At 44.4% G+C, this 14991-nt stretch overlaps 1 protein-coding gene across 13 annotated transcripts in view; it reads right to left on the reverse strand.

The window, feature by feature from the left end:
* LOC120397400 (tetraspanin-15-like) overlaps positions 1–14991 on the reverse strand; it is a 248840-nt gene that overhangs the window by 41532 nt on the left and 192317 nt on the right. For 11 of the 13 annotated variants that reach the window (XM_039523167.1, XM_039523165.1, XM_039523170.1 and 8 more), the window contains one exon: positions 1872–1925. The exons of the other annotated variants lie outside the window; for them this stretch is intronic. In XM_039523167.1, the coding sequence (XP_039379101.1) occupies positions 1872–1925 (54 nt within the window). The remainder of the gene's footprint in view (positions 1–1871; positions 1926–14991) is intronic. 13 annotated transcript variants of the gene reach the window in all.

The following is a 14991-nucleotide window of genomic DNA, read 5'->3' on the forward strand; positions in this document are numbered from 1 at the left end:
CAGGTGAGGACACTCCCCACATGATTCCAAGCCTTTTTAAGACCGGAGACAACCTTCCTGTCAGATTTGGAGTCGAAAGCCTTTTAAAGGACAAACCAACCTGTCATGAAAATGCACGATTCATACACTTTGCTTTACCCCCTTTTTGTTGTTATTGGTGTTTGATAGGCTGCACCGTGCCCTCCTCACCTTTTTTAATGATCATGTTTGTCACATAGAATCAGCTGGGGATGAGGAGATGACAGGTTTAATGATCTTTCTAAGCTGTAAACACAAGTTACCATTTGCAGTGGACATGTTTATTTTCGGAGGCATCATGCTTCTGGGCTCAGGATCTGCATGACAAGCCAGTTGTAACTGATACATCAGACAGTCCTTTATAAAGGAGAGCTTAGCATTCTGGCTTTCTGATTATTTTTTCCTATTTGCCTACCAGCTTTGTAACTTAATTATCCCCAAATGAATAATGGGTGGGTGGGAAAGGTTGTGGGTGAACGCCCTTTATTACATAGCGACTAAGGAGCATTTTACAGCATATACGTTTGTATTTATAGTGGCAGCTGAAGCTTGAGCTTCCATTGTTTGTCTTCCCCTTTGCCAGTAATGAAATCTTTCCTTTCCCCTATAGCCAACTAACAGAAATCACAGTTATCTATAGAATTAACTAGGTGGCAGGGCAAGGTGCCACATGACAAATTTCATTCTAATGTGGCAAAGATGGCTCAGTGGTCTAATAATCAGACTTGAAAGTTGCTAGAGGTAAAGGTTCAAATTTGGCCCTTGGCCTTTCTGAATTTCATAAGTTGCGCTCCATTCAATTTACTCATTACAGACAAGACCTTAAAAATCCCAAGGCCTTCTCCGCTCTGTGCAGACCTTACAAATCTGATGATGCTTATAACAACAGTGGGGGTCGTGCTCTGGCAGCATTGTTAACAAATGTTATGCTCCTCCCATGGCTAAGGCAGGGACCAGCTCTTTCTATTTGTTTGGACAGCAGCTGGCACAATGAGGTCCTGATCTTCCTGGAGCTGCTGAGAGTGACCCGAATATTGAGCATATAACAAGAATAACAAATTACAGTGATTGTGTGGGGAACCAAGTGACTGCTGCATGCCCCTCTCCAGAGATGGATGCCCTGCATTTTAGTGGAGACATGATGTCCTTAGGAATGAAAGGTGCTAAAAAAAAAATCAGCTATTTATCTGTCTTGTGGTAATGACTATTAGCCCCAGTCATGGATCCCACTGCGCTAGGTACTGTACAGACATTACAGCAAGACAGTCACTGCCCCAAAAACTGACACCACGAGGAATTTCTGTCCATCACTTAGGCTGCTGGAAAGTGGACTGCTATTCTGATAGAAATTAAAAAAAAAAAAAATGAAACCCACCACAAAAATAGCTTAGTTATAAAAATACAGTGAAAATACCCCCAATTAAGCTTTCCTCAGCTCATCAGCTATTAGAAAAGAAGGTACATTTATTTATTTGTTTGGTTCTGATGCAGCAGAGGATTGGATTTATAGCAGATGAGAAAACCCAGAGAGACACCTCTCTCATTTTTAGACATCCTAGTGGCTGATTAGACACACGACAAATCAATAGGAAAATGAACAGCAACTCATGAAGTAGGACATTGACCAAATAACCCTGTAGCAAAAATAAGATATACCGCACTCTCCCCAGCACCACCTCTCAAAGCACTACTCCTTCCTCAGACTCCTCTTAAGAGGAAAAGCTTTGCAGTGTGCCCGAATCATCCAGTCCTGCATATAGCTCCCAAAGTAGCATATGCCTTTAGAATGAATGGCTCGTGAAGGAGGAGCCAGCAAGCAGAGAGCTACATTGCAAATGAAAGGCGTATGTTACCTCTTTTTCAAGGGTCTTGTATCCACACAGAGTGTTGATGACTTCTCCAGGGACCTATTAACAGAAAAACTGTTTCAGGCTTAGCGTAGAGTTTTGAGGAAACACAAAAAATTCCTGAGACATATAAAAGCTGCTACCACTGCTTCTGGAGCTTGGGTCTCAGACCTTTCATCACAAACACAGGACAGGTAGTTAACAAGCCTCTGACTCTGACATCAGTGGGGACTTTTTCCAACACAACACGAAAGCTATAGACTAAGCAATATACTCCCAGACGCCTGAGAGTCAGTAATATGCATGGAGTTTTTCCCATAGTAGCAGTGAGGTCTTTCCCATCCAGCCATCTTAGCCAGTTTCATGCTGGCAGTGGTGAACTGCAGCCGGTTCGCACTGGTTCCCGAGAACCGGTTGTTAAATTTAGAAGCCCCTTTAGAACCGGTTGCTCCTGGAGGGACAACTAGTTCCAAAAGGGCTTTTAAATTTAACTAGAGCTCTAGCAGCTCTCTCTCTACCCTTCCCCCGGCCCCAGCTCACCTCACTCCACCTCCTCTTCTGAAGTTCCTCTGGCTTCTCCTCCCCCTCCCCAGCTTCCCGCGAATCAGCTGTTCGCGCGGGAAGCCTGGGAGGGCTGAGAAGGAAGCAGCGCCTTCCACCAGGTGAGCTGGGGTGCCAGCGGGAAAAGGGCTCCAGGCACCGCGCCACCTGGTGAGGTCGCGGCGGGACTCTGGGGCCGGGCGGCGCGGCTCGGCACCTGCCCGGCCCCCTGGTCCAGCCGGGTGGCGCGGCTCCCGCCCCGGGTCCAGCCAGGCGGCACGGCTCCCGCCCTGGCCCCTGGCCCCCCGAGTCCGGCCGGGCAGCGCGGCTCCTGCCCCGGCCCCCGGGTCCGGCCGGGCGGCGCAGCGCGGCTCCTGCCCCGGCCCCCGGGTTCGGCCGGGTGGCGCAGCGTGGCTCCTGCCCTGGCCCCCGGGTCCCAGCCTCAGCCCAACTGGGCCCCCATCTCCAGGCAGCAAGGTAAGGGAGCAGGGAGGGCGTGGTGGATAGAGGGCAGGGGAGTTGGGGGGTGGATTAGTGTTGGAGCGGTCAGAGGGCAGGGAACAGGGGGATTGAATGGGGGCAAGGGTCCCGAGGGGGCAGTCAGGAAGGAGCAGGGGTTGGATGGGGCCGGGGGGGGCAGTTAGGGGTAGGGATTCCAGGGACAGTCAGGGGACAGGGAAGGGGGGTGGATAGGGCACGGGTCCGGGGGGGGCTGTCAAGGAGCATGGGGGGGTTGGATGGGGCAGGAGTCCCCGGGGGGGGGCATGACCCCTCATGGGGTGAGGAGGAGGGAACCGGTTGTTAATATTTTGGCAGCTCATCACTGCATGCTGGCTAATGCAGAGCTGCTACCTACAATGTGATGTCCAGTGCTTTGCTCAGTCCAGTTTGCAATGATTCATGGAGGGGCTCCTACCGATTCATTTGGGAGTTTATACAGCTTCCTATTAGGAAAATGTTCTTTATTTTCTCCTTGTTTAATTTCATTCCATTATTCCTAGTTATTTGGCCTATTACACCACCTTCAATAACATCTCTTCCCTTGGGGTGATCTAAGTGCTTCAGGAATCAGGGCCTATACCATCATTGGAGAACATTAGAACATTAGAACACAAACACTCATTCTCTATGGTCCATGGGACTTTTCCACGAGAGATTTAGAAACTGGCTTGGGAATTACAAAGGAGCAGGTTTCCCATGAGTGGCCCACCATTTCCATCCCAGTTCTGTCAGAGAGCAGACCTTCTGTTTTTCGGTCATTTTGATTCTTGATAAAACCCGGAAAGGCAGAGAAGCCTGAGAACTGTCAGGGAAGTTAGCAGAAGGCCTGCTGACAAGAAGGAACTCACCATGCCTCAGGATCAGGCCTATAATGCATGTTCGCTTATTTTGTGGATCAAACAGAAGCTCTCTTATTTCAAGGCAATAAACTGAGGCTAGGTGTATATTTCAAAAGGTGTGTTGTGCACATTTCTCCTTTTCATCTCCGTGCCTGTAAAACATGGAAAGTTTGTTTTGTTGTCCAGCAGCTTTTACTGGTTGCCAAAATCATCTCATTGCTAAAATTATTGTTTTCAATGTGATGGACACATTGAAAACAATAATTTTAGCAATGAGATGATTTTGGCAACCAGTAAAAGCTGCTGGACAACAAAACAAACTTTCCATGTTTTACAGGCACGGAGATGAAAAGGAGAAATGTGCATATTTTGGAGCAAAATTGGGCTTTTCTGTAAAACGTGGCATAAAAGAAACTGTAGAACAGGCTGTAGCCATTAAGCCCCAGTCTGTTCCTTTTATAATTGGTAAGGAAATTATTCTAACATTTCTTTACCACAAATAGTCATTTCGACAATATGTTACTGCTCAGGGCTATTGTAAAACACGCCTTTTCCAATTTCCATTTATGCACTGCTAATCTGCCTGTCTGTGGCAAACAGAACAGAGTTAAAAAGGCTGATATAACTCCATTGCTCAGGAACGTGTATGTGCATTATACAGGGCACACGGGTGAAATCCGGACTGCACTGAAGTCAATGGGAAAGCTCCCACTGACTTCAGTGGGATCAGGATTCAGTGTAGACGTACCCTCAGAAGGGACCATTATGATCATCTAGTCTGACCTCCTGCACAATGCAGGCCACAGAATCTCACCCACCCAGCAAGTGACCCGTGCCCCATGCTTCCCTAACTAATTTTCTTAATTCTTTAAAGTTAGCCCTTTTGAAATAAAAAACCCTAGTCCCAGATCTATTTTTGTTTATCCTTCCATCTAGTTTGAACTGAATTAGCTCATGATCACTCGAACCAAGGTTGTCCCCTACAGCCATGTCTTCTATGAGGTCCTCACTACTCACCAAAACCAAATCTAAAATGGCAGGGGGTTGGACTAGATGACCTCCTGAGATCCCTTCCAACCCTGATATTCTATGATTCTATGATTCTCAGGTCCGCGGTGAAATTGCTAGTCAAAACACGTATCTGTATGTAGAGCCCAGTGGTTAGCATGCTAACTGGGGAAGTGGGATACCCAGGTTCAAGTATCTTCTCTGAATCAGGCAGAACAGGAATTTGAAGCCAGGTGTCCCATATCCCACAGGAATACCTTAACCACTGAGCTACTAGCAATTCTGGGGAGGGGGTGTGTGTCTCTCTCCCTTTGCCACCCCACAGCCTTACGTTCTGTGAAAAACCTCAGAAAACCTCAATTTTCTGATCTGGAATGGGAAATATTTAGAAAATGTTCACAGTGTAGGAAAATTGTTTCCCATCCAGCTCTAGTTTCATCCTAATACTCCCTTCCAGCGGGAGTGGGGGGTTCTCTAAGACTATGAAGCCGTGATATCAACTTGGCAATTCTATTCTCAGCCCTGTGAACCTGTATGGTGTGCTAGCATCTTCGCTGCTCTACAGTCCTGCCTTCTGCTCGCAATGAGACGTTCTCCCCTAATACTCAGCACTTGTCATCCATAGATCTCAAAGTGCTTAACAGAAGTGGGTAAGTATCATTGTCCCCCAGTGCCTGGCCATGCTGTGGTGGCACTAAAATTGAGCTTGGAGGGGGAACATTTGCTGGTTAGTATGAATTAAACATAAAGATTTGCAAACCGTAAGCTCATTACAAATTATGTTTCCCTTCAGGCAAAGTAGTCCTGTGCAGAGGACAGCTGGTTTAATGGCTTCAATTTTGCATTCCACAGCAAAAAGTACTTGAGGGGGCATTAGACCACAGCTGCATTTTTAGACACCATTGTACATGGAAGCATCAGCACTTCAGAAGGGTCATAACAGGTCATTGGCTCAGCATGGGAGGTCCCTGGGCCCTGTGTACCTGGTACAGTCCTGGAGATGTGTCCGATGACAGTTTTATTGCTATTCAGGGTGCAATCCATTGAATAACAGGTTTAACAAAAACCAAAACCCTGCTTTCATGCAGGACAGGTGAAATAGCAAGGCTCCAGAACTGTAAGTCAAGCAAGATTCAGGCCTGGTATAACTATGTACTCAGGGGTGTGAAAAACCCACCCCAGGACTGACCGTTGGGGCACTCCACTTGATACCAGCTGCCAACTAGACATGGAGCCATTGATCACTACCCATTGAGCCCGACGATCTAGCCAGCTTTCTATCCACCTTATAGTCCATTCATCCAGCCCATACTTTAAACTTGCTGGCAAGAATACTGTGGGAGACCATATCAAAAGCTTTGCTAAAGTCAAGGAATAACACATCCACTGCTTTCCCCTCATCCACAGACCCAGTTATCTCCTTATATAAGGCAATTAGGTTAGTCAAGCATGACTTGCCCTTGGTGAATCCATGCTGACTGTTCCTGATCACTTTCCTCTCCTCTAAGTGCTTCAGCATTGATTCCTTGAGGATCTGCTCCATGATTTTTCCAGGGACTGAGGTGAGGCTGACTGGCCTGTAGTTCCCTGGATCCTCCTCCTTCCCTTTTTTAAATATGGGCACTACATTAGCCTTTTTCCAGTCATCCGGGACCTCCCCAGATTGCCAGGAGTTTTCTAAGATAATGGCCAATGGCTCTGCAAATCACATCCGCCAACTCCTTTAGCACCCTCGGATGCAGCGCATCTGGCCCCATGGACTTGAGCTCTTCCTGTTTTTCTAAATAGTCCTGAACCACTTCTTTCTCCACAGAGGGCTGGTCACCTTCTCCCCATACTGTGCTGCCCAGTGCAGCAGTCTGGAAGCTGACCTTGTTTGTGAAGACAAAGGCAAAAAAAGCATTGAGTACATTAGCTTTTTCCACATCCTCTGTCACTAGGTTGCCTCCCTCATTCAGTAAGGGGCCACACTTTCCTTGACTTTCTTCTTGTTGCTAACATACCTGAAGAAACCCTTCTTGTTACTCTTAACATCTCTTGCTAGCTGCACCTCCAAGTGTAATTTGGCCTTCCTGATTTCACTCCTGCATGCCTGAGCAATATTTTTATACTCCTCCCTGGTCATTTGTCCAACCTTCCACTGTAAGCTTCTTTTTTGCATTTAAGATCAGCAAGGATTTCACTCTTAAGCCAAGCTGGTCGCCTGCCGTAGTTACTATTCTTTCTACACATCGGGATGTTTTTTTCCTGCAACCTCAATTAGGATTCTTTAAAATACAGCCAGCTCTCCTGGACTCCTTTCCCCCTCATGTTATTCTCCCAGGGGATCCTGCCCATCAGTTCCCTGAGAAACCTTTCCTGGTGAGAGTCTCGTCAGAACTGGGGTAGTTTCTTGTGAAAAGTTTCAGTTTTGACAAATCAACGTTTTCTGATGAAAAACTATTTTGTTGAAAAATTCCCAACCATTTCTAGGTAAAACTCTATGTCGTGAACCTCGTGGTGGTTTTTCCCAAGTATTCTCTTCCCATGGGTTCTACCCAGAAGGGTTGCATTAGGACCCAATAACATCAACATCCATGACGTCTTTTGAGCTGTCTTTGCAAGAGACAGTGTTTCATGCACTTCTGGAAAAGTCCTACAGAATTTAATCACAGTGAAACTTTCTACAGGTTCTGCATCTTATAGAATTTAAATAGAAAAGCATAGCCCTCTAAGCTTTTTGGGGCGTGGGCTTGTATTTCTAGGTGTTTGTACAGTGTCCAACTATTTTGGGGTGTGAATAAAGGATATCTATAATGGTATTGCTATGGAATTCCATGGGTTGAACCAAAAATCTATTGCATGGGTAACTTTCTCACTCAAATAGAATATTTTCTATGCAAACCTGTTGAATTTCAATAAAAAAACCTACTGGCATAATTCCTATTAAATTCTATAGGATTTGTCCATAAGGGTTCTGTCATCGATTAATTTTTTAAAATGTATTTGTCTGGCACTTTCTCCTAATCCAGCTATTTCCAACTTTGCATTAAATGACTCAGGGTTCTTTTATCATCTCAATTTCCTGCCCTGGTGCCCACACAGCCATCAGCTTCAGTAATGACATCACGACACCTGCTCCCAGCTGCATCAGATATTTCTGGTACACCGATCCCATTCTGGTCTATTTAGCTTTTAAATATGTCTGTTCTAGCTTTTGGATTTCATCTGTGCCAATCTCTTTTCGCTTTCTATTAACAGATATTTTAATTTCCTTGAACAGAAAGACCTTGATAGATAAGATGTGGGAGAAACATGGGTTTTCAAACAACATTTATATTCACTGCATTATTGGCCCATTATCAGAGATATTAGTTTTTACATGCAAGGTAGCCAATAGCAGCTTGCAAATAGCCTTTCTAAATGCTGACAAATTCTACAAGTGCTTGTATACTAATGCTAGAAGGCTAAATATTATGATGAGTGAACCTGAGTGCTGGTTTTAAATGGGGATATCACAGAGACTTGGTGGAATGGTGCTAATCAATGGGACACAGTAATACCAGGATACAAAATATACAGTAATTACAGAGCAGGTCATGCTTGTGGGGGAGTATCATTATATGTGATAGACAGCATAGAGTTAAACATAGTAAAAATCTTAAATGAATCAAACTGAACCACAGAATCTCTATGGATAAAAATTCCATGTTTTAATAATAAGAGGATGGCAGTAGGAATATACTACCAACCACATGACCAGACTGCAAAATGCTCAGGGAGATTGGAGAGGCCATCAAACCAGAAAACTCAGTAATAATGGGGGATTTCAACTATCCTCATATTGGCTGGGTATCTGTCACTTCAGAATGGGATGCAGAGATAAAATTTCCTGACACCGTTAATGACCTCTTCTTGGAACAGCTAATCCTGGAAACTACAAGGAGAGAGGCAATTCTTGATTTAGACCTAAGTGGAGCACAGGATCCAAGAGGTGGATGTAGCAGAATCGCTCGATAATAGTGACCATAAGGTAATTAAATTAACATCCTTGTAGGGGGGGGAAAATACCAAAGACACCCGCCACAGTAGCATTTAACTTCAAAAAGGGGGAAGACACAAATGAGGAATCTAGTTAAAGGGAAATTAAAAGGAATAGTCACAACAATAAGAACAAGGAGTACTTGTGGCACTGTAGAGACTAACACATTTATTTGGGCATAAGCTTTCATGGGCTACAGCCTACTTCAGTGGATGTATGCAGTGGAAAATACAATAGGAATATATATATATATATATACACACACACACACACACACACACACACACACATATACATACACACACACACACATGGGGAGAGAGAGAGAGAATATGAAAAGATGAGGGTTGCCTAAAAGTGGCAATTCTTCAACAAAAAAACTTCAAAAAACTGACTCCAGCGAGAAACTGCAGAACTGGAATTAATTTGCAAACTGGGCACCATCAAATTAGGCCTGAATAACGACTGAGAGTGGATGGGTCATTACACAAACCAAAACTATTTTCCCCATGCTAATTCTTCCCCCTACTGTTACTCACACCTTCTTGTCAACTGTTTGAAATAGGCCATCCTGATTACCACTACAAAAGTGATTTTTCCTCCTGCTGATAATAGCCCACTTTAATTGATCTGCCTTGTTAGAATTGGTAAGGCAACCCCCATCTTTTCATGTTCTGTGTGTGTGTGTGTGTGTGTGTGTGTGTGTGTGTGTGTGTGTGTGTGTGTGTGTGTGTGTGTGTGTGTGTGTGTGTGTGTGTGTGTGTATAATCTTCCTACTGCATTTTCCATTCCATGCATCTGATGAAGTGGGTTTTAGCCCACAAACACTTATGCCCAAATAAATGTGTTAGTCTCTAAGGTGCCACAAGTACTCCTCATTCTTTTTGCTGATACAGACTAACATGGCTACCACTCTGAAACCAGTCACAACAATGAAATGCTTGCAGACTTAATGTAAACTATTTAAAAACACCATAATAGAGGCTCAAAGTAAACATTCTCCCAAATAATAAAAAATTCATAAAGAGACCCAAAAAATGCCACCATGGCTAAACAGAATACGGTAAAAGAAGCAGTTAGTGGCAAAAAGACATCCTTTAAAAATTGGAAGTCAGTCCTACCGAGGAAAATAGAAAGGAACATAAACTCTGGTAAGCCAAGTGCAAAAATATAATTAGGCAGGCCAAAAGAGAATTTGAAGAGCAACTAGAAAAAGACACAAAAGCTAACAGCAAAACATCAGAAGTTACTAAGTAATAAGTCACTAGGACCAGATGCTATTCACCCCAGAGTTCTGAAGGAACTCAAATGTGAAATTGTGGAACTACTAACTGCGGTACATAAACGATGGCTTACATCAGCCTCTGTATCAGATGACTGGAGGGAAATTAATGCAATGCTGATTTTTTAAAAAGGCTCCAGAGGTGATCCTGGCAATTACAGGCTGGTAAGCCTAACTTCAATACCAGATACATTGCTTGAAACTATAATAAAGAACAGAATTATCAGACACATAGATGAACACAATGCATTGGGGAAAAGTCAAAACAGCTTTTGTAAAGGGAAATTATACCTCATCAATCTATTAGAATTCTTTGAGGTTGTTAACAAGCATGTGGATATAGTGTACTTGGGAGTTTCAGAAAGCCTTTGACAAGGTCCCACACCAAAGGGTCCTAAATCAAAGTAAGCAGTGATGGGATAAGAGAGAAGGTCCTCTCATGGATCAGAAACTTGATAAAAGATAGGAAATGATGGGCATAAATGGTCAATTTTCACAATGGAGAGATATAAATAACAGGGTCCCCCAAAGATCTGTACTGGGACCAATGCTACTGGGTAAACAGTGAGGTGGCAAAGTTAACAGATGCAAAATTACTCAAGATAGGTAAATCCAAAGCAGACTGCGAAGAGTTACAAAGGGATCTCACTAAACTGGGTGACTGGGCAACAAAATGGCAGAAGAAAGTCAATACTGATTAGTGTGAAGTCATGCATACTGGAAAACATAATCCCAACTATACATACAAAATGATGGGGTCTAAATTAGCTGTTTTCACTCAAGGAAGATCTTGGATTCAGCATGGATAGTTCTCTGAAAACATCCGCTCAATGTGCAGCGACAGTCAAAAAAGCTAACAGAATGCTAGGAACCACTGGGAAAGGGATAGATAATAAAACAGAAAATATCATAATGCCATTTTATAAATCCATAGTATGACCACATGTTGAATATTGTGTGCAGTTCTCATTGCCCCATATCAAAAAAGATATATTGGAATTGGAAAAAATACAGAGAAGGGCAACAGAGCTAGGGGGAGAGGTAGGTACGCTGGAGAGTAGGGATAAGGTCCAGAGTGACCTAGACAAATTAGAGGTTTGGGCCAAAAGAAATCTGATGAGGTTCAACAAGGAGACGTGCACAGTCCTGCACTTAGGAAGGAAGAATCCCATGCACTGCTACAGGGTGGAGACTGACTGGCTAAGCAGCAGTTCTGCAGAAAAGGACTTGGGGATTACAGTGGATGAGAAGCTGGATATGAGTCAGCAGTGTGCTCTTGTTGCCAAGAAGGCCAACGGCATATTGGGCTGTATTAGTAGGAGCATTGCCAGCAGATCAAGTGATGTGATTATTCCCCTCTATTCAGCACTGGTGAGGCCACACCTGGAGTATTGTGTCCAGTTTTGGACCCCCCACTAAAGAAGGGATGTGGACAAATTGGAGAGAATGCAGAGGGCAACAAAAATAATCAGGGGACTGGAGCACCTGACTTATGAGGAGAGGCTGAGGGGACCGGGATTGTTTAGCCTGCAGAAGAGAAGGGGTGGGGTGGGGGATCTGATAGCAGCCTTCAACTACCTGAAGGGGGGTTCCAAAGAGGATGGAGCTCGGCTGTTCTCAGTGGTGGCAGATGACAGAACAAGGAGCAATGGTCTCAAGTTGCAGTGGGAGAGGTCTAGGTTGGATATCAGGAAACACTATTTCACTAGGAGAGTGGTGAAGCACTGGAATGGGTTCCCTAGGGAGGTGGTGGAATCTCCATCCTTAGAGGTTTTTAAGGCCTGGCTTGACAAAGCCCTGGCTGGGATGATTTAGTTGGTGTTGGTCCTGCTTTGAGCAGGGGGTTGGACTAGATGACTTCCTGAGGTCCCTTCCAACCCTGATATTCTATGATTCTATGAACAAAAATGCTTCTGTACAAGGAGAGATTAAAAAGTCTGGGACTGTTCAGCTTAGAAGGATACGACAGAATTCTGTAAAATTGTGAATGGGTGGAGAAAGTGGATAAGGAAGTGTTATTTACCCATTCACATATAACACATGAACCAGGAGTCACTCGATGAAATTAATAGGCAGCAGGTTTAAAGCAAACAGAAGGAAGTACTTCACACAATGCACAGACAATCTGTGGTTCTCATCACCAGGGGATGTTGTGAAGACCAAAACTGTAACTGGGTTCAAAAAAGAATTAGATAAGTTCCTGGGGGATAGTTTCATCAATGGCTATTAGCCAAGATGGTCAGGGAAAGAACCCCATGCTCGGGGTGTCCCTAAACCTCTGACTGCCAGAAGCTGGGACTGCATGACAGGGCAAAATGGATCACTTGATAAATTGCCCTGTTCTGATCATTCCCTCTGAAGCACCTGGCACCAGCCGCTGTTAGAGGATACTGGGCTAGATGAAGTATTAGTCTGACCCAGTCTGGTCGTTCTTATGTTCTTGCCTAGATGCAGAGCAGAATTCACACTTACAGGCATAACAGATGGTAGAAAAGTTGAACTTGTTCCCACTGAAGAAATCTGAATTTCACTTTAAAATCCTCACCTTCCACCCACTGCCGATGTTTCAACAGCAATATTTCACAGCTTTGCGTTAAGATAAGTGCTGTGATTTCCAACCGGGCATACTGACAGGGGAATACAAGACAGGGAGAGTCAGGAGATCTGCATCATATTCCCAACTCTGTCAGTCTGATTCTGTGAGTTGGGGAAACTCACTTCTCTGTGTGTCTTCTTCACCATCTGCAAGATGGGGATGGATAACAGTACTTAACTCCATGTAAGGCCTGGTCTACACTAAGAAGGGGGGGGGTCGAACTAGGTTACGCAAATTCAGCTACGTGAATAGCGTAGCTGAATTCGAAGTACCCTAGTTTGACCTACTCACCCATCCAGACGTGGTGGGGTTGAACTCCGCGGCTCCCCCGTTGACTCCGCCACCGCCGTTTGCAGTGGTGGAGTACCGGAGTTGACTGCAGCGCTTCCGGAGTTCGAACTATCGCGTCTAGATCAGACGCGATAGTTCGAACTCCGAGAAGTCGAACTCACCGCGTCGACCCGGAAGGTAAGTGTAAACCTACCCTAAGAAGCTTAATTCCTTAGTGCACGAACTATACCTATATGCAGAAGGCCAGCATGAGCCCTATGCACCACTTAAATCCCTAATTGTCCTCAAATACTTAAGAGGCACATAGTCTTGTGGTAGCCCTCTGGAGTATTTGCAAAGCACTTGGCCATAAGGCAATATAGAAGTGGTAAGTGTTATAACTAATAGGAAAAGGAATAGTTAGTACACATCTTTTTGCTTTTGGTGTTGTGATAGAGATCTTGTTCCAATTTCTCACAGCATTCCTTGTGAGATTTCTACATAAATGGTTACAGGTGGACTTTCCCAGTAACCCTCTCTTCCACACTTTCCTTTCTACAGAGAGAAATCAAGAGTTTTACTGTGTGCCCAGAAAATATCACTCTGTGGAAGAGAAGACAACTAGTGACAGCACCTCCAAGAAGCAAGCAGATGGAAGCCTGACTTCTGCCCATCTTTGTTGCTATTTGTCTCTGATATTGGAATTAACTTATTTATAGCAGATTCATTTGAAAGAAGACATCAGATCTCTTGACAGTGAAAGTAGGGGCTTCTGAGAATTCTAGAGGTAAATTGTGATGACTGCAGGGATTAAGAGCAGGATGCAAAGTGCCTCCAGAAATCCTAAAGAAATGGGGAATAATTTCAGGTTGCCTGCAGCCATGCAATGTCGGGTTGTGATCTGAGCACTCACTAGCTAAGCTATGCAAATTGAGAATGGGGTCAGAATGGAAACAATGACACAGAATGATGCTATGGGGTACTGCATTTCAAGAACTGAGCATTTGTTCTAAAATGAATCTAAGTATAAACGTAACAAATTCAAATTTAACTGCTCAAAGTTATTCTGACTCCTAATCAAGACTTTATGAACACTAACGCGTGATGGATTCTTTCTGTCTGTGGGCCTCATTCTACCAGCTACGTTCAGTTTTTTTATGCCTTTCTGCAGATGACAGGCATTTTGCCTGAGTAAGAGTGAAAACTGAGTACCCTTTACATTTGGGATATGGCTCAATTAAATTAAAGAAGTAAATGTGATATTTGAGAATGTAACTGATGCATGTGAGAAAGGTCTTGGATGCTGGCCACACTGTATATAGGGAGAAGAAAAGCTAGAAATATTCTCCCCTGGGGAATTTTAATCACAAAGCCCAATGTATCCTCTTGGAGAGCGAAACCTCAAAAAGAATTTCCAGGTGCAAGTTAATTAGCAAAGGGCTCCTGAAAGATCGTTAATTAAATGGGATTACTGAGCCCAGAATCTCTCTCAGCCACAAGCCACTTGGTGTTTGAGGATGATTTTAGAGAGTGGGCCTATTTCCTGTATGGGCTTGGGGAGAAGAAAGGTGCACTTGTTATTCTTTCCCTTTTTGTTTCTCAGCGAATTGCATGCTGGTGAAAGGTGCCAGATGGACAGGCCAGCATGTGTCCATAGGACAGACACTGCACAAGTTATGGCATTGCCCGACACGTCCCTCCCCCACCAACGTATCTTATCCCTGACAAGGAGAGAAAAACTCCAGGGGCAATAGAGTTTAGTCTCCTTGCTCAATTCTTGACATCTCTGCTAAGATACACACAGAAGGCAACATTTTCCAGTGGACAGAGCAAGGGACAGGGGACCCAGTTGCCACTGACCTTCTATGTGTCCTTTGGCAAGTCAGATCCCCTCTCTGAGCATCTGTTCCCCTCCCATCCTCTGCCTTGTCTATTTAGATGGGCAGTCCCCATGTACTTACAGCACATAGTACAAAGGGGTTCCGTTATTGGTTGGGGCCTTAGCACCTGGAGTACAAATAATAAATATTGTTAGCAGCAATTGATAGAGGAGTTTGTGTGATGTGGGC

Source organism: Mauremys reevesii, linkage group 2, assembly GCF_016161935.1.
Source record: "Mauremys reevesii isolate NIE-2019 linkage group 2, ASM1616193v1, whole genome shotgun sequence".
Lineage (NCBI taxonomy): Eukaryota > Metazoa > Chordata > Testudines > Geoemydidae > Mauremys > Mauremys reevesii.